Genomic DNA, 19,886 nt, shown 5'->3' on the forward strand with positions numbered 1-19,886 from the left:
CTGGCTGCGCTACGCAGGAGAGCCACGCTGCACAGGAGACTCATTGCCAGACTCAGGTCAGTGTCAGCCGCTGTCCCCTTTGTGTTGGCTCAGGAAAGAGCCGGAGCAGCCATCTCTGGATGCAGAGAGGGAAGAGTTCCAGAGCCCTGCACAAGGAGAGCCCTGTGCAGCACAGGAGAACTGGAGCTCTTCCCTCCCTGCACCCAACCAGCTGCTGCTGCTGCTCCCCATTCCCCTCCTTCCTGGGCCAACATAAAGGGGTCCGCGGCTCACACTGACCTGAGTCTGGCGCTGACGAGTCTCCTGCACAGCGTGGTTCCCCTGCGCTGCATACCCAGTTACTCACCTCATTGTGCAGTGACTCCCTGCTGATTGGGTCAGCAGGGAGCCACAGGAGAGGGGCCAAAGAGGGGCCCTCATGAGCCGCGGTTTGCTGACCACTGTAGCATGGGTAGGAAATCTCAGAGTATGCGCATCCCACATTCCTTTATTTTATTTTATTTTATTTTCCCTGCCTTGTTTTATGCCTCAATGGTACCTCTTGGCTTCTGTAGCTCTGCTCATCAACATTCATCACTCAGAGCAACCTGCTTTCCCAGCGTCCTCTGTGCTGCGCATGTCTCTCTTTTCCCCCTCCTTGCCGCCATTCCGGCTCCTACTTTCCCCCCACCCCCCACTCTCACATATATACACACACACATGCACACTCTGATCTTGGTTGCTCGGCCACCTTCAGCGAGAAGAGCAGCAGAAGCCCCTACTTACTGGCGCAAGGTTTTGTTCTTTCCACCTCCGGCCGCATGCGTGGTGATCCCACCTCACAGACTTCCAACCAGTAACCCCCTCCTCCCCCTCCCACGTCCCCAGTCTGGTCTCCCTTCCCTTCTTCTCTGTTAAGTTTCCAGTTAACAGTCTCCCCCTCAGATCCTGGTGGAACTAAGCAGAGCCGGCTCGGGGGGGGGGGGGAAGCAATGCAGCTCAACTCCAGTGAAGGCATGCGCCCCGTAGGAGCTCCCAGGCAGGAACAGTCGCTGAAAAAGCGCCCGCATGGGAGGCTGGCCAGACTGGCCTGCTGGGAAGCCCATCAGTCTTCTGGCACTTCTCCTTCCGCTGCGTGGGGAACCCGAGCTGCTCCTTCCCTTTGGGCCGACTTCTTGCCAGCCTCTCCACGGGAGGCTCCTCGGCGACCCCTGTGAAAAAGTCATTCGACCCCCAAAGGTGTCGTGACCCACAGGTTGAGAACTGCTGTTCTAAACAGAATGCACAGTTGGCACTGATTCGAAACCTGCAGCTGAGTATAGCTTCCAAAAGTCCCTATTCATAATATTGTTGTATGGACACAAATTGTACACTTACCTTTGCAAAGGCATCATGTTTCTGTCAGGGAATGAACAAAAATAAAAGAAAATTATAAAACTGAAAAAAGAAACCAGCATAGCTCTTTCTTTTGAATCTGTCTGGTTAAGCATGTTCCACCAATATACTCCATGCAAAGTTTGGTTTTTCTCATCCCATTTTAAGGGAGATATGCAGATTTTATGGCTTGTGAGAATTCCTGAATTATCAAACAAAACAGATGGAGTAGGGCTATTTTAGCAATAATGACTGGTATTCTGCTTAACTTTGTTTTTCCTGCTTGATCCTACTTGCGATCAAACCTCAGGCTTCAGATTTTTCATTTTGCCGTTGACATGGAAATCCTAATGCTTTCAAAACTGGATTTTAGAAGCAGACATAATTTTGTGAAAGAAGTCCAAGATTTGATCCTGGACTTTTAGTCTGTGGCAGACTTTGCAGGGCAATACTAAAGGGCTCAAAATACCTGTACAGCGGTGTGCAGAGCATGGGAACAAACAGAGAGAAATTAAAATCCTGGTACAAAGCAGGAGGAAAATATGACATTGCTAGTATTACTTATTCTTGGTGGGATGGGACTTAGGAATGGAAGGTTATGATTTGTTCAAACGAAGCAGATCCAATGAAAGGGAGGATAGAAGTCACATTATTCATAAAGAATTACTATATCTATATGGAAATTTATGACACCAAGGTAAAAATCCTTCTGAAAGCATCTAAGTTAATACTAAGGAGAAAAGAAACAATGATACTGGAACAGGCCAACCCATCAGGCAGAAGCTATAGATAAAATGCCAAACAAATAGCTAAGATGCCCAGGAAACACACTACAGTACTACGATAATTGGGAATGTTATGGGTATAATATACCATACTTAAATTGTAAGTAAGGCACTTACTTAATGTTGACCACAAATTCCTACTTGATAAAATGAACAATGTCACAAGGATGGTCCCACTACCAGATGGTTTTGCAATTGGTTGAACAACTCTCTTCAATTCCTAGTCCTTAATGGGTCTATTTCTATACAAGGGAGGGAGGAATGAGGGAAATAATTCAGTGTTCTGTCTTAGGCCAAGTACTCTTCAACATTTGGAGTACTGTCCAGTTTTGGTCAACATAATGCAAGAAAGAGGCTGAGGATGTGGAAAGAGTACAGAGAACAGCAAGAAAGGTGGTGAGAGGCTTAGGAGCTAAATTTATGAAGAATTTAGAAGAACTGTGTATGATTAGCCTAAATAAGGGAAGGCTAAGGAAAGGCATAATAACAGTGTTTCAATAGTTGAAGGGCTCTCACAGAGAAAAGTTGGTAGATTTGTTCTTTGCAACATCCCAAGGACCAAAGGATGTAAACTTTACAAAGAGAGAGCCAAACTTGAAATAAAGAGGAATTTCCTGCCAGTGAGAACTATTGAGGAGCGGAGTAGCCTGACTTTTAGAACTGCAGGTGTACCATCAAACTAAGGTCGGGCAGCTAATTTTCTGGGATGGTTTGAGGATTCTTGCCCTGGGTAGGAGGTTGGCCTAGAAGACCTCCAGAGTTCCTTCCAATCTTATGTGTTTATGCTTAAATCCTATCAGGTGCTTTTGCTTGATTTGTATTGTTCCCATGATAGACATAATTGGTTGTATCAAATTAAGCATATTCATACATGGTGTTAAGTATAAATTGATTATATTATTTATATTATTTTAACTTTGTACAGGTTTATAGTAATATCTAGTATTATTCCATGACATTTATTTAAATATTAAAAAATGAAATTTTTAGATCTGTGTGAGGCAGGGGTGGGTTCCAGCAGAGACTACTGCCTGTTCGCTCAGGGACGCGGTGTGTGAGCTTATGCTTGATGCATGCTTGCGCACATGCATAGTACAACCTGGGTCTCTGCCCGTTCCAGTGACCCAGGCTGCCAAGCTACTGCCGGTTTGGCCGAACCAGTCCAAACCGGTAGAAACCCACCACTGGTGTGAGGCTAACTATCCCTCTGATAGCGCTCTCGCTCTCTCTCCATCCCCCCTCTAGTGCGAGTGCTGTGAAGAACCTTTCCCTAATTATATGCTTTTATCTTATATTAGAAGGGGGCATCACATCCAGCTATAAAAGGATACAAAGGATAAAAAGATAAATACTAAGGAGTATATGATTGGCTTCTATTCCATAATTTTTAAACAATTGAATACTAGAGTCTGAGAAATGTGATTTCAGTGCAGAAAAGATGCTTTGAACTTTTTCCAATCTATTGATAAGTTCTGGTTCTGGTTCCAATTGAACTGCCCAACTTGGATCACCTTCAATAGGAAGTGAGGTCTCTCTTCATGAAATGTATTTGCAGTAAAATTAATCCACAATATTAGAAATATTCCTAACAGAAAAAGAGGAAAGCCCACATTTTACTCCATTTGGCAGAACCTGGCCACATGACTTAGTTCTCGTAAGAGAACAAAGCTGATGGCCTTAGAAGGCTTCTAAGGTACGACTTTGTAAAGATAGAAAGAACCCATTTTTTAAGCAAAATATTTCCTACAGTGCTTGAGGCAGTAGGTTTATGGGGAAGAAAAGAGAAATGGGAAGACATCAATACACATGGCAACAGTGTAAATCCATATATGATGCTTTCAAGACAGATTAAAAAATCCACTGGAAAAATCTATTGGAAACTAAAGCAACCAAGTGTTCTCTCTCTATACCATTATATGGTGTACATATAAGATTGCTGGAAGTGATGCACAACAATCGGACAATAAATCTTTATTTTGGTCAAAAATCTGCACAATATTCCACCTATTGGTTGCAATCATTTGTAAACAGCCTAGAAACAACAGACACTACTATTAGAATCACAGATCTGGAAAGAACCAGAACGAACATGTTGAAACCATGATAGCCAATGGCTTTCCTTCAACAATTATAAAGATATTTGAAATGCCATTTCTTCTACTTCTGAGAAGTAGGGAGAGCTACCTGCTCATTTTCCTCAAGGAGATTATAGTCAGAGTTTGGAAAAACAAAAGGAATTTTGGGCAGAGTTTATGCACAAAATCTGGGGTGGCCACTTCATTTTTTTTTGGGGGGGGGGATTATCTAAGAACAAAGTCAAGCATCATTTTGAATGCTGGAGCAGGACCTGGAATCCTTCATAGGAAATGCCTCCTTAGAGATCTTTCCAGGTAGCAGGAATAGGAATAATGTCCTTTGGGATTATTCGTGTTCATTTCTTCTCTATAATATTTTGTTTCTAATGATGGCCTGAAATATTTTCATGCAAATTAAGCCAACTAGTGCTTGGTTTTTAGAAAACCACACCATGCAACTCCCACCTTATTAGACAGTCAAGCTACCCAATGATCCAGTAAAACAATGTTCTAACACAATTCTTAGGTATCAATTCTTACCATAACTTGGATGATTTTATCCATGGTCTCAGTATCTTCATCAACACTGCCTTTCTTTAGAGTGGCATAGTTGTTCCTAAAAAGTTCATGTGGAAGGCTGGCAATTTCCTGGAGACCTTGCTCATAGATTTTCTGGCTGGGGGCCACTGCAAAGAGCTTGATCTCTGCATCTCGTGCTCGATCAGCTTGCTGCTTCATCCCTCCACAGGGACTCCCTGTCACATGGCCATCAGTGATCACAATGGCATAATTTGTCCCTTGCGGATTGAGAGGCATCTGAGCTGTCATGTTGGAGAGAGCACAATCTGTGAAAGTGCCCCGACCAATGTAACGGATTTTTGCCAACCTATCATTGAATAGCACCTTGTCTTGGGTTATAGAACTAAAGATTACCACTATATCTGAAAAATGAAGTCCCCCAATTTGCCAATTTATGGATATTTGTTGTTGGTAGACCTCATTGGCCAGCTTATTAACGAATTGAGCAACAAACTTCTTGCTATGGTTCACTAAACTCTCAATAGGGTCAGTCTGAAGGGCAATGCTCTCAGATGTGTCAATGACAAAGTACACCGTGATAGGACACTCAGTTTTATCTGTAAAAAAAGAAAAAGAGAAAGAATGTGGTAAGAAGACTAGATACACACCCATCTAGAGGCTTTTGGGGAATGAAACCCTTGGAGTTTGTGTAGTTTTTCATTCCCATGGTGCAGTAGCTGAGTTAAGGATCAGTTCCTGAATTGACTCTTATAGCTTCATAAAGACATGAGGTATCTCCTGCCCTTTTTCCCAAACCACTTTCCCCCAGAAGAGATTATCATTCTGATCTCCATTACAGGGTAGCATCAATATATAACATATAGAATATTGCATGAGCCTTATTTATTTCCATTTAGAACATGCATCCCTTAAACCAATGTGGCTAATCTAAATTTACAGACAGTGAGTACCATAAATGACAGCTTTGGTCAATATAGTTTCCCAGCCTAACGTAATCACATAAATAAACCTCGGGAATTAACAGAATTATCAGAAACATAGTCATCCTTAAGCAAATATTTACTGTATTTATTAAACCAAAATTCCTAGATGTGATGCCCCCCTTTTTAAGCAGGGATCCACAGTGTCTGAAGCATACTCAAACTGCATTAATATGACATTCAGCCACATCATGATGCAAATCCTGCCCTTTTGCCATTGTATCAAACATGCGATGCACCAATCTCTTATTAAAAACTTCCAGTGTTGGAGTATCCACAACTTCTGAAGACAAGTTGTTCCACTGATTAATTGTTCTAACTGTCAAGAAATTTCTCCTTAGTTCTAAGTTGGTTGTCTCCTTGATTAGTTTCCACCCATTGATTCTTGTCCTGCCTTCAGGTGATTTGGAGAATAGGTTGACCCCGTCTTCCTTATGGCAGCACCTCCAATATTGGAACAATGATATTTTTTTGGTAGTGCTTTTCTGCATTTTCCCCACCTTTTAAAACTGAGAGATAACACAAATGCATAAGCTCCAGCCGAAGTATGTGTATGTGTGTCTGTATGTGTGTGAGTCTGTACCATTTTCACTGGGGTTTTATGGCTGCTGCAGATGACAGTCACAGAATTCTAGAAAAAAATGTAGCTACTTTAAAGAATTAGAGATATATGAGTACACTGTATTATTGATAACACCACTTTGCCTTCAGACTCAAAGTACTGCAGAATCCTAGATATTCAAATATATGATTTTGGACATGGATTGTAATAATAGAACATCTTCACTATAAGATTTTTAATTATTTCTTATATTAAACTTACGTCTTTACATATTTTCAGAAGGAAAAACCACAAAGAAAGAACTAAAGTAAATTGAGAAAGTATGTTTTTTACCTGCACAGGAAGTTCCTTCATCATTTTGAGCATTGAGGGGGACGACAGTTGTGCAGAGCAGAACAGCTAAAAAGGCTTGTGAGAACATCCCCACAATTCTCCCGTCTGCTTCACCTGCTGCTAGAATAGAGTCAGGACAAAAGTTTTAAAAAATTAATTGACTAAGACACAAAGTATTGGATGCTGAGAAAGTGCCCCTTACACAGAGTGAAATTTTTAGTCCACCTAGTCCAGCAGAATTCATATGACAACAAAAGCTGGACAGACAAAAGCTGAATAGAGCTGGAAGGAACCTTGGGATCTTCTAGTTCAACCCCCTGCTCAAGCAGGAGAGACTCCTCAGTAACCTATAAGCTCAGCCACCAGCTCTTTAGATCCATGCTGCTCTCAGCTAGTTAAAGCAGTTAAGGGAGATGTTGTATGAGTGGGTTCTTGCAATGATTAATTCTTCTTTGAAGAAGGGGGTTGTTCTTTACCTCTTGGAGAGGTCGTTTCCCCCTCCTCAAGAAGCCATCACTGGATACCAGCATACTGGACAATTTCATTCAGGATCTAACCTCTCTTTTCAGGGAAAGGTGGTAGGAAAAATGGTTGTGCAACGCTTTAGAGGGCCTTAGAGGAAGCAGATTATCTGGACCCTCTTCAGTCAGGATTCAGATCTGGTTATAAGATGGAAAACACATTGCTCATGCTTTTGGATGACCTCTGGCATGTGTGGGATGGAGATAGTGTAATTTATCTTTGCCTTATTTGACTTCTCAAGCTTTTGACACCTTCAATCACGATGTCCTTCTGGAAGAGCTCAGAGGATTGAGGGTGGGTAGCAGAGTGTTGTGTTGCTTGTCCTTCTTCCTTTGGGGTCTGCTCTAATCAGTGATGTTGGAGAAGAGAGGTCTGGCCCTCAGCCCCTACTATGTAAGGTGCCACAGAGTTCAATCCTTTCTTTTCTCTTTTTTAACATCTACATGAGGGTGGGTGGGTGAACTCATCTGTCATCTTGGGGTAAGGTATTATCAGTACACTGATGATACCCAATTATATATCTCCATCTCTGGTAAATTAAGCAATGATGATGTGGATATCTTATCCCTCTGTCTAGAGAATATGGGAAACAAAAGGCTTCAGATGAACTCTGGCAAGATTGAGTGCCCTTGAATTTTGGAGCCCACAGATTCCTTCTTTGATGCTAGATGGGACTGCACTGCTCCAGACAGAATCAGTGCACAATCTGAGGGTCCTCTTAGACTCATAACTCCTGCTTGATGAGTAAGCGATAGCTATGACTAGGAGGTCTTTCACATAGCTTTGTTTTGCATGGCAGTTTTACCCATTCTTGGATCTACAGCCCTGCTGACAGTCATTCGTGTCCTAGTCACCTCCAAATTGGACTATTGTGATACACTCTACACGGCTTACTCTGAAGAGAGTATCTAGAAACTTCAACTGGTACAGAATGCAGTAGATCAGCAGAGGTTACATCTCTGTTCTGCCAACTGCATGGGCTGCCAGTTTACTTCTGAGTCCAATTCAAGTTACTGGTTTTGACCTTTAAAGTCTTTCATGGCATTGGATCAAGCTATCTGAGAGACCAACTCAGCCTGCCCTACTAGATCTGATAAAGAAGGTATGCTGTTGGGATCAGTTAGAGATCTACATTTGGTGGGTCACAGGAGTCAAGTTTTTTCTGCTGTGGCACCACCTTATGGAATCCCCTTCATTTTAAATCTCCTACCATAGAGATTTTTCTCTTTCCCCCATTCTTGATTGACCTTGTTCCATAAATTTAAATACACTTTTAATGGGAAATCATAATTAAATGAGAAAAGAAACATTCATTGAATGAATATGGAGGAAGGGATGCCTTATTATTAACCTAAAATTTAAATCAGGATATTTATTTCATCAGTCTTGGGAATACCTTGGTTTTAGTGGAAGTTCTCTGGTACAAATCCAGTATGAATGTGGCCTGATGGAAGGACTATTTTATTTATACTTATTTATTTAGTGAACATTTACAAGCTACACATTGCCGAGAGATTTCTGGATGGTGACAGAAATAAAAATATTAACCAAACTACACAAATCCATAAAAAAAGTGGGCCAAGGTTCTAAAAATCCCACCATATCTAATACAACTATATCCATGCCAGAATTCCATCAACACCCTGGCCCTGGTGCCTAGGGGAAGAGACAAGTTTTCACAACCTTCCAGAGTACTAGCATGATTGGGCTATCCGTATCTTACTTAATCCTAAATTAAACTAAGTTTGCTTCTAGTCTATATCTAATAAAATAAATAAAATGAGGATGCCCTCATTCAAAATATGCTTTGCATGAAACATTGGGGTGCACACAAAATGGCTGAATACATAATGGCAGATTTTGTGTGATGACATCATGGTACGGATTTCACCATTTTGGTGTCTCTGGTTTGTTACAGATGCTGAGAAAAAAACGTATAATCACTACAGAGTAGCGTTAGTTCTCTCAACAGCAGTTGGGAGAAGGGAAATTTTCTGTGATATAGCAGATATGGATAGTTGGGCAAAGTATCCAAAGTCCTATATTAAGATGATGCTTTTGTACCTTTTCTGAGAGAGACCACAGCAGAAGTTTAAAGATCTACATTTGTGGGACTCTGTAGGTCTATAAAGGTATTTTTCATCCCAGCTGTCGTGTTTTCAGTGTACAAACAATAACAACGGCACTTAGACTTATACGTATACCACTCCATAGCACTTTACCACACTTTCTAAACAGTTTACAGAGTCAGCATATTGCCCCCAACAATCCGGGTCATACTACCTACACAAAACATGTAAAAGGTTAAATCATGGCAACTGGACCAATATTTATTAAACTGAGATGTCTTGTTACTCATCCAAGTAACATCTTCAGTCAAAATGACAATTTTTGGTTAGGCATAGAGTCAGAGAGTCGTTGGAATGAACTAACTCTTGCAGGGGGCTCTCCCCAAAATGAAATGCAATATGTAAATGTAGACTAAATCATTCAGGCCAAAAGCACGTAAAAGGTTAAATCGTGGCAACTGAACCAAAGTTTATTAAATGTATATGTTCTGTTACTCATCCAAGTAACTTCTTTAGTCAAAATGACCTTTTACATGCTTTTGGTCTGGATGATTGAGTCTACATTTACCTACCTCCACAAAAGTTCTACATGGCAGTGAGAGAATCTGACCTGATTCACTGACATTGTAATATACTCATTGGCATTGGCATGTGTACCATCTCAGCATGCAGGGCTTATTTCCATGAGTAGTATTAAACAAAGTCCCGCCTCCCCAAAGAGCAATGCCCTTTGTATGTTAATGGAGGAATGGCATTGGTTTGGAAGAGCATCCCATCATGCAAGCAATCTCCCTGCTCACACTGAAACACAACCAGGGATTTCCCCAACTCCCCTGTGGCCCCAGCCTCATCAAAAATCAGCCCAATGACTTGCCCCAGACCATCAATGAACTCTGGAGATGAGCAGAACCTTCCAACGGCACAACCCCTGCATCACTGCCCAGGCCGCATCCTGTTTAAGAACAACCTCATAAGGTTGTTTTAAAAGAGGAGTAGATACCCAGGATAGAGGAGGTGGAACCACATATTTTCCAGGAGGCTTAAAAATGCAGTTTTCATCAGTTATTAGGCATTTCACAGGTTGATTAGGCTTCCACCCAGTCAGTTACGTTAAAGAAAAAATAACTTTAGAATCTATATCTGGATTTCTAAAAGCACTGAATGTTCCTGAAGTATTTTATGTAACAAAAATAATGAGGTCATAAATGAGTGTTTACTAAGGTGACCAGATTTTCAGATTGGTAAAGAGGGACACCTTTGACCGGGGGGAGGGCGGCTTGATTAAAAATTTTATATGGAGCAACAAAAATTCTCATACAAAGGAAAAATAGTATTGTAATATTTTTTTTTATTTCAACATAACTACAATTTACAAATATAAATTGTAACTGTTGCCAAACATCAAAATTTTGACCACGTGACCATGAGGATGCTGCAATGGTCGCTAAGTGTGAAAATGGTCGCTAAGTGTGAAAAATGGTCATCAGTCACTTTTTTCAATGCCATTGTAACTTTGGTCACTACACCACCTTTCTTGCCACAGTTCTTAAGTGAATAACTGCAGCTGATAAATTAGTAACATAAGTGAATCTGGTTTCCCCATTTGACTTTGTCAAAAGGTCACAAAAGGCAATTACATGACCCCAGGACACTGAAACCATCATAAATACGAATCTGTTGCCAAACATCAAAATTTTGATCGCGTGACCATGAGGATGCTGCAACGGTCGCTAAGTGTGAAAAATGGTCATCATTCACTTTTTTCAATGCCATTGTAACTTTGGTCACTACACCACCTTTCTTACCACAGTTCTTAAGTGAATAACTGCAGCTGATAAATTAGTAACATAAGTGAATCTGGTTTCCCCATTTGACTTTGTCAAAAAGTCACAAAAGGAAATTACATGACCCCAGAATCTATTGCCAAACATCAAAATTTTGATCGCGTGACCATGAGGATGCTGCAACGGTCGCTAAATGTGAAAATGGTCGCTAAGTGTGAAAAATGGTCATCAGTCACTTTTTCAATACCATTGTAACTTTGGTCACTATACCACCTTTCTTGCCATAGTTCTTAAGTGAATAACTGCAGCTGGTATTTTGTATTTTGGATAGAATCTTTTTTTAAATAGTCTAAGACAATTTAAAAAAAGAATCCACACAGAATAAATTGAAGTAAAGCATTTCAAACTATTCCACACAGAATAAATTGAAGTAAAACTATTTTTTAAAAATTCTATGCACAATATATTTCAAAGTATTATGCATAGAATTTTTAAAAATGATTTCACTTCAATTTATTTTGGATAGAATCTTTCTTTAAATAGTCTAAGACAATTTAAAAAAAGAATCCACACAGAATAAAACTATTTTTAAAAATCCTATGCACAATAAATAAAATATTATTTTAAAATACATTAAAAAATAAAAGAAAAAACCCCAGCTCACTTACCAGCAGGCAGGCACTCCAAGTCAATCCAGAATGATGTAGATGTTAATACAAAGAACTGAGCAAATTAAAATGGTGAAAATGGTCCCAGGGAAATATTTTTCCACCATATTTCACCATTTTTCCCACATGAGCCAACCTCCAACCTCTGTGCCCCTCCCCTCTGGAAAATCCAGGAAGGAACTCTCGCTACTTCTTTAGCCAAACTATTTCCTGGAGCTCTATGGTACTGGGTCATCTTTTCTTATAAAAGTAAGTAAAATGGGCGGAGGGGTCTGTTTTCTTGCTTTAACGTTTTATCTTCAATGAAAGTACTGAGGCAGAGAGAGAGAGTCTTTTGTCTTGCCCCGGTTAGGATTTCTTAAACAAATCCACTGGGCTTTCAACATGAAGCCAGAAAATTGGGACTTTTTAAAAACACCCCGGGACATGGGACAAATTGTTATAAATCGTGGCTGTCCTGCCAAAATTGGGACATCTGGTCACCTTAGTGTTTACCTGTTAGAAACTCGGGTTTGGTCTATATCAATGCCATAGGTTCTGATGGTGAACTTATGGCATGCGTGCCACAGGTGGCACGCGGAGCCATTTCTGAGGGCACGCGAGGTGTTGCCCTGTCAGCTCCAGTGCACATGTGTGCGCTGGCCAGCTAATTTTTGGCCTTGATTTTCGACTATTTTTCTCCCTCCGGGGGCTTCAGGGAAACCTCTGGAGGGAGAAAAACAACCCAACGGACAACCTGGAAGTCCGTTCCTGAATTTCCAGTTTGCGTGTTGGGCTGTTTTTCACCCTCCCCAGGCTCCTAGAAAGCCTCTGGAGCCTGGGGAGGGTGAAAAACAGATCTACCGGGCCCACCGGAAGTTGGAAAACAGGCCGTTCTTGGCCTCTGAATGGGCAGCGGAGGCTGTTTTCACCCTCCCCAGACTCCTAGAAAGCCCCTGGAGCCAGGGCAGGGTGAAAAATGGACCTACTGGAAGTTGGAAAACGGGCCGTTTCTGGCCTCCATTTTCACCCTACCCAAGCAAGCCATGTGCGCATGCGCGGGACAGTGGGGGATGTGCATTAAATTATGGGGGTGAGCATGGGAGCACACATGATAGCACACATGATAGCACCCATGCATGTGCTTTTGGCACCCAAGTCAAAAAAGGTTTGCCATCACTGATCTATAATATTCACACATTATAAATACAATCTTCTACAGTTCAATAATCAATAATATTTTGCAGAGACATTTTAAAAGAAAGGAAAATAATCAAGATTGCAAATAAAAATTCTTTCCCAACACTGATACTAAAAAAATGCAACGGACAAAAACTGAAGTCTTTTTCAAACAGAAATAAATACTAAGATGCATACTGAGCTGTGGCTTCTCCCCATAATTTAGGTCTCATAAACCTTAGAACTGAGCAATATAAGCTGATAATGAAAGTAATATTTTACCCTTACAAATCTGATCTAATCTGCAGCCATTTTAATAAAGTCACTACACTCTCGGTTTAAAGTGCTTATATTTACGATTAAACAAATCAGGCAAATCAAGGATTTCCAGCTGTAGTTTGGGTCTCTAAATTGCATTGTGTGGAAAACAGTTTGTATAGGACAGTTAGCTCTCCTCTATGTTTAATAGTGAGGCCCACAACATTTCAGAAATGTGTAGAACTTCAAACAACCTTTCCCAGTATGCTATAGTAGATTACATTTCTTTGCAGATCAAAAAGCATAGTAATTACGTATCAACAAGCTGTTATAGGTGCCCAGAGCTGAGATATTTTAAAGTTTTCATATTAACAGCTGGTCTTGATTTTGTTTTCTTAACAAAAGGAGACATTGAATAGTTCCTCTAACATTGACCATTGTTATAAAAAATATTCTTTTCTTCCTTTCTCTTTTCTCTTCTCTTCTATCCTGATTGCCTTGCTTGCATTTTCTCACTATACTTCATGTTGTTGTAGTAATGCTCTCTTGAACCATATGACATTCAACCTTAACTAAAAACTGGATATAACTTTCCTTGCAGCGTCCAGATCATTCTGCAGAGTAGCATTTTCCAATCCAATCCAATCCAATCCAAGACATTGATCTGATCAGAGTCCCTTCTAAAGAACCATGAAAGACTGGGCCTCTCCTGGCACTATGGCTGCTTGTGGTGATACCTTTGTGAAAGGAGCTGGTTTGGGACAGAAACATGTTCTCAACTAATAGCTGAAGAGAAATTCTTGATATGTAACTGTTCAGAATGTTCTTCCTCCCTGCATTAAGTTCTGCTATGCATTCACCTCCTTCCACAAAGCAAAAGGCTGGGCTGGGCTAACTTCTGTAAGCTTAGGAGACCAAGGTCTGAACTCTAAAGCAGCAAAACCAAGAACCAAGCATGTTATTTGCTAAAGATGCTACTACTTTTGTGTCAAATGATACAAAACAGGCAGACAAACAGTGTTGGTAAGAAAATTATTGTTCTATCAAGTTCTAGATACATACACACACAGAAATTTCAATTTGCCAATCAAACTCACTAGTGAGTATAACTCGTAAATCTGGAATTAAGACATAATTTAAAATAGTGAATTTTGCATTTTACTTTGTGACACAGTGAAAGAAATATATCCAGAATGGCAGGATTAAAGGAGAGTAAACTAGCCAGCTTTTAAAAGTTAAAATCATTGCAGCATCTAACTGTATTCCTAGATTATTAGAAGATGAAAAGTCCTCACAAATAGTACAGACCAAATATTCTACTGTTTCTTAAGCAGAGTTAAACCAGAGATAAGTTTTAAAAAATCCAGAAGTGTTTAAAAACAACCCAATGATAATTTGTGCTGATATGACCCCACAAACAATACATATTCTGATTAATTACCACTCTATGTTACACTCCCACCCCCCAGCTTTGGTGGCTAAAAGAAGAGTACAATTGTTTTCTGAAGTCATTTTCCTGCAGGGATAAGAACACCTTTTGCTAAGAAAAAGGCTTTGTGAAAGCAACGAGGGTCCACAGAGGATTAGCTTTGCCTCCCTATAACTGAACATCCAAGCAAAATTTTCCATCTGTTTGTGCTGAAATAAAATTTGCTTCTCTTGATAAACAACAGTGTTTCTAAACTTGCTTGTCCTCTGATAATTATTAAGATAAAATCACAAAATGGGCAGGAATACAAAGTTGTATTGAGCTTACCTGCAAAACACAGAGATCAATACACTTTTAGAGTGAAAAGGGTAAAATGAAGATTGTTATCCTTTGGTTTCAAGAGAGAGTCTGCATCTTCAGGGAGAAAGGGTTTCTTTCTGTTTCTCCGTTTTTGAGTGAAGGGAAGGAGGCGCTTTTTTCAGCTCTATACTGTAACTTTTCTGATGGAAAGTAACAGCCTACTTCTTAATTCTCCTCCTTCGAGTCTTCCCTTGAAAGAAAGCTCCGAGCAGCGTAGTCACTTATCGGTTATCCACCAGGTGGCGCTGTGGGTCCATCAATCGGGAAAGGGCGGGGTGCGCAGTTCCTGGATCTCCCTTCTTCAGAGCAGGAGTTGGTGGGACGGGAATGAAGGCAGGCGGGGGTGGAGGGGGGCTGAATTTTTGAGTGAGTTACAAAGCCACGACAGGAGGAGTGACCGCCTTTGGATGACAGAGGCTTGTGAAAGAGTCGGTTATGTTGCTCTCGTTAACGTGCTTGCTTCCTGCTATGTCTGTACTGTACAGAATTCCGACCCCCCCGACTCCCTCCCCCGTTGAACTTACGGGGGGAGGGGGAGAGATTTTGTAAAATTGCTCAAAACGAAGCCTCAGACTTAAAACAGCAGCCTAACTGCTATTTTCAAATCAATTCTTCTGATACTTTCTGATTCCAGAGTTTAACTGGTGTAAAAGGGGCACGAGACAAGCAAAATAAAAATTAACATCATCAACAATAAAGAATAATAAGTGCAGGAAAAATGAACGGTTCTTTGCAGGCATAACCTTAGACAATGAATCCAATCCAATAAGGCGGAAACCAAGCCTCTGTTTCAAATTAGTGAAATGGTTGGCAATCGACCCTCATCTTCTCCATTTCCCTGCCATAAATTCTGTGGAGCAATTGTTGTTTCCCAAATGGATCCTTGCACTCTGTTCAATTCCACTATTTGATATCCTATCTCTAAAATATACCATCCACTTCTTTTCAATTTCAACTGAAATTATTTCAGTCTTTAATTTGTTTTGCTGGAGTCTCTTTAGCGCTCTTCAACCACTGTCAAAACAATGCAATAGTTTAACAGAATAACAAGAATTGGAAGGGACCTTGGAGGTCTTCTAGTTCAACCTGCCTGTTCAAGCAGGAGACCCTCTATCGGGGGTGTGAAACTGAATTTCTTCAAGGGCTGGATCAACATTGTAGTTCTCTGCAGGCGTGGGGGCGGGGAAGAGCGGGTAGAGACAGGACAGACGCCTCCTGCAGCGCTTTACTGGCCAAAATGGGGCATGGGGGCGCAATGCACCTCCCACCTCATTTTTGTCCTCCATGACGTCCTGCAACACTGTCGGCTGAAAATGAGCCACACTGAGGCCTCCGGAGGCTCCCTGCGACCTGTTTTTGGCCTCCCTGGCCTCCAGGAGTATTTGGATGGCTAAAAACGAGGGGGCCTCTGGGGTTTTTGGCTGGCAGAGTGCTGCAGGAGGCTGTGGAGGCCAAAAATGGGCCGCCGAAGCCCCTCATGCGGTCCGTTTTGGTCAGCAGAGGGACCCCTGGATGTATATTTTAGAGATAGGATATCAAATAGTGGAATTGAACAAAGAGTGCAAGGATCCAGGCCAGCTCCATGGGCTGGATTTAAGCACCCCGCAGGCCGGATCTGGCCCACGGGTCTTGAGTTTGACATCCCTGCCCTATATCATTTCAGACAAATGGCTCTCCAGTCTCTTCTTAAAAACCTCAAGCGATGGGGCGCCCACAACTTCTGAAGGCAAGTCATTCCTGGTTAATTGTTCTCACTATTAGGAAAACAATTTCATTAAAAGCACTCTGCATTGTCTCTGCCTTTTAACATCTTAGCCATTTCTTTTGCTATTGACCACATTCCTTTTTCTGACTAAGTATTTTATACAGAATCTATGTTTCAGACTTTTTTTTGCAACAGTCACTCTGTCCTATCCAAAAAGTAAAGATAGGGACAAAGGTGTGATCAAAATTCTATGTTTGTCAGATCACAAAGGCATACTTTCTACCTTGGCTTTTTGCCTGCTCCCTGAAAATGCCCTTGATACACAGGTGCAATGCTAACACTAAGTATCATCAAATAGCAATACACTTGGGCGTCTTGAGAAGTTTGCGCAGAGATGACAGTCTCTTTGTACAATACCAACCTCTGCAAATGGATCCTTCAACAGACAATAGATGTCAAAAGCACTGTACATTTTTACCATAACCAACTCTGTCCTGTTCCTTACTAAAAATTGCTCACAGCCATTTATACATTACTAAAACTCTTGTAGATGTTTGTCTGCTTGTAATCTTCAATTGGATGAAACGGTGCATCACAAAGCAACAATTTTTGAATGAAGATAAATGGGCTAACCCCCATTTATGGGAAGAGTGCATAGGGTGCATGAGAGGTGCTTGTGGGTCAGAAGGTGTGCAGGGATGCTAGGTGGTATGTGGTATACTGCTTTATGAGAGACACTGTATGGGTCAGGGAAAGTACATGAGGGGTAACTTGGGATGGAGCTGCCCTACATATGAATTACAGCAGAGGCAGCTTGTCTGCATTTTGACACTTCACCACATTTTAGCAAACATCTAAGAAATGCAATCTTATCTAAATTTTATTGAGGTACTAAATTGTATAAATTGTATTTTCTTTGGTTGACAAACAAGGGATTAAGAAGTTGATAATGTTTCCCTGCAAACATATATTTTAAAAAATAGTGTTTATACTAAGGTCATTCCATTGGGACACAAAAGCAACTGAATCCTTTAGGAGTGACCTAACAGGCAATATAAAGTCATGGGGATTCTTTTGAAATAGTTTTGAATAACCTTGCTTGGAAATTTATACTTTTAAATATGAAATCTTTAAGCCATTAATGGACAATTTATTAATTAAAATAAGCAAACATGTTCTGCACAGATGATACCACTGTAGACACATTTTGAGACTTGCAATATTTATATGAAGACAGTTAACATCTATGTGTACTGTTCACTTAGATATCTCTCATTTTGTAGAATTCTTTATTGCCTGGAATCCCATTTAGATTATTTTTTTAATTTTTCAGGCCAGAGTGAACACCTGAATTTCTCTACAAGCTGGGTTTCAAACTCGATTGCATCACGTGACATCACGTGATGTATCCCAACTTTTGTCTTTGTACAGCTGAGTGGGCATAGCCTGTGCATGATGCATCCATTCCGTGGGCCCCCAGTTTGACACCCCTGCTCTACAGGCTTATTTAAGTAGTTAGGTCTTTGTTTCCTCCCCTACTTACTGTATTGCTCCCCTCAGTGTTCTGTGCACCTTCGGCATTTAGTCGTACCAGCCACATGACCATGGAGACGTCTTCGGACAGCGCTGGCTCTTCAGCTTTGAAACGGAGATGAGCACTGCCCCGTAGAGTCAGGAATGACTAGCACATATGTGCCAGGGGAACCTTTACCTTTACTTTATCTGCCACTTTGCCAATGTTGTTAATCAGGTGGGATTATTCAGGTGTCAAGCCTTGTGATATCCTGCAGGTCAAGGACTTTTAAGTTGATTTCTCCTCTTACCTTAATACTGACTGGAAACTCACATAATGCTACATAGTACACCCACTCCCATTCTCCTTAGTCAGACCACGATAATGGTATCGAAGGCCACTAAGAATTCAAAGAAAACCATTCAAAGATTGCACCCTGGCTCCGTCAGACAATATTTTGCAGAGATGTTTCAAAAGAAAGGAAAATAATCAAGATTGCAACAGAATTAAAAAGGAGAAAAAAGATTGGAAAGAAGAAACATCGAAATTTTAAGTTTAAAAAAAACTTGGTAAATGGGTGGAGAGAATATGAGAGAAGTGAAGTTCCTGAGAAACTAAAATAAAGTGGTTGAAAGGAGGAAAGAAAGAAAAGGATTTACTAGTTGAATAGAATGAAATTTGGTAAATATAGACAGCAGTATATATTCAATATGATGGGAGGGAAATAGATTAATAGTATTACTTGTGAATAATTAATAAAATGAAATGTTACTACATAAAATTAAATTTGAGGATATATGTTATTAAGAGTAAAACAGAATAATAGATGAAAATGATATGTTAAATTTGATTAATTTAGAGAGGCAAGTAATGATATTGTTTATATATTAAGAAGAAATTAAAACTAAGCTGAAGAATGTGGATTGAAAATAAGATGACTGAAATGTAAAATGAAAATATGATGTAAAATGAAATATACATAAAAGAAAATGTAAAGAGGGGGAAAACTGGACAACACTTTGTTTATAAAATAAGTTAAAATATGTAACAAAAAATCTTTGTTTTTTAAAAGAACCATGACCATGAAGGCAGAAAGGACTTCTTGAACATAACAGAGACAAAGGTTTGTTTCCAACTTGTGAAAGTTGGTATGGCATTTTCTTTTCAAGGACTGGGTGATGGCTGCTCAGACTATATACCAGGAAGTAATGGGCTGTGCCTTAGCAGAACAAAGAGGCAGAAACATCTGAAGGAATCTGATAACAACCCAGAAATATCAGGGATTAAAAATGAAGTGAAGATTAAAAATCCCAAAATCTGCTACCGCTTAATTTAAATTTTATTGCTGCCTTTGAACTGAGTTTTGGTTCAGATAAAGCCTTAGAAACATTTTTTTCTTTTATCTTAAGAGAATCAGTTTTATCATGCAGAATTGATTATTGGTCTGGTCCTAGAATAAGATAAGAAGGCTAATTATTTTTCCAAAATGGGAAATTCTTTTTTTATTCTTGTTTGAAAAACTTTCCATAAAAATATATATTTAAAAAAAACCAGAATGGTTAACACTGATACTCTTTCTACCTTTTCCATTGCCATGCAGTAAAAAAAAGAGCAGAGAAAATTAATACAAGCTATACGTTTAATACATTCTTGTGCTTTTCCACATAATATTAATATGGTTTGTGGGATGTGGTGAGGAGTCAGCACTGGAAAATCCAGCTGTATTTGCTTATTGTTTTCTAGTCACCAGAGTAACCAGAAGGGACTAGTCTCTCAAGCAATCCAGATGAGT

General features: G+C 40.2%; 1 protein-coding gene across 3 annotated transcripts in view; it reads right to left on the reverse strand.

The window, feature by feature from the left end:
• Positions 1–15,027, reverse strand: part of COL6A2 (collagen type VI alpha 2 chain) — a 66,787-nt gene extending 51,760 nt beyond the window's left edge. Inside the window, exons 1-4 of one of the 3 annotated variants that reach the window (XM_032212880.1) lie at positions 14,844–15,026; positions 6,629–6,745; positions 4,754–5,349; positions 1,357–1,377 (exon numbers count right to left, since the gene is read on the reverse strand). In XM_032212880.1, coding sequence (XP_032068771.1) covers positions 1,357–1,377; positions 4,754–5,349; positions 6,629–6,716 — 705 coding nt within the window. In that variant the 5' untranslated portion in view covers positions 6,717–6,745; positions 14,844–15,026. Of the gene's footprint in view, positions 1–1,356; positions 1,378–4,753; positions 5,350–6,628; positions 6,749–14,843 lie in introns of all 3 variants that reach the window. The other 2 variants (XM_032212879.1, XM_032212881.1) reach the window with 2 other exon arrangements.
• Positions 15,028–19,886: the final 4,859 nt, after the last annotated feature.

Source organism: Thamnophis elegans, chromosome 3, assembly GCF_009769535.1.
Source record: "Thamnophis elegans isolate rThaEle1 chromosome 3, rThaEle1.pri, whole genome shotgun sequence".
Taxonomy (NCBI): Eukaryota; Metazoa; Chordata; class Lepidosauria; order Squamata; family Colubridae; genus Thamnophis; species Thamnophis elegans.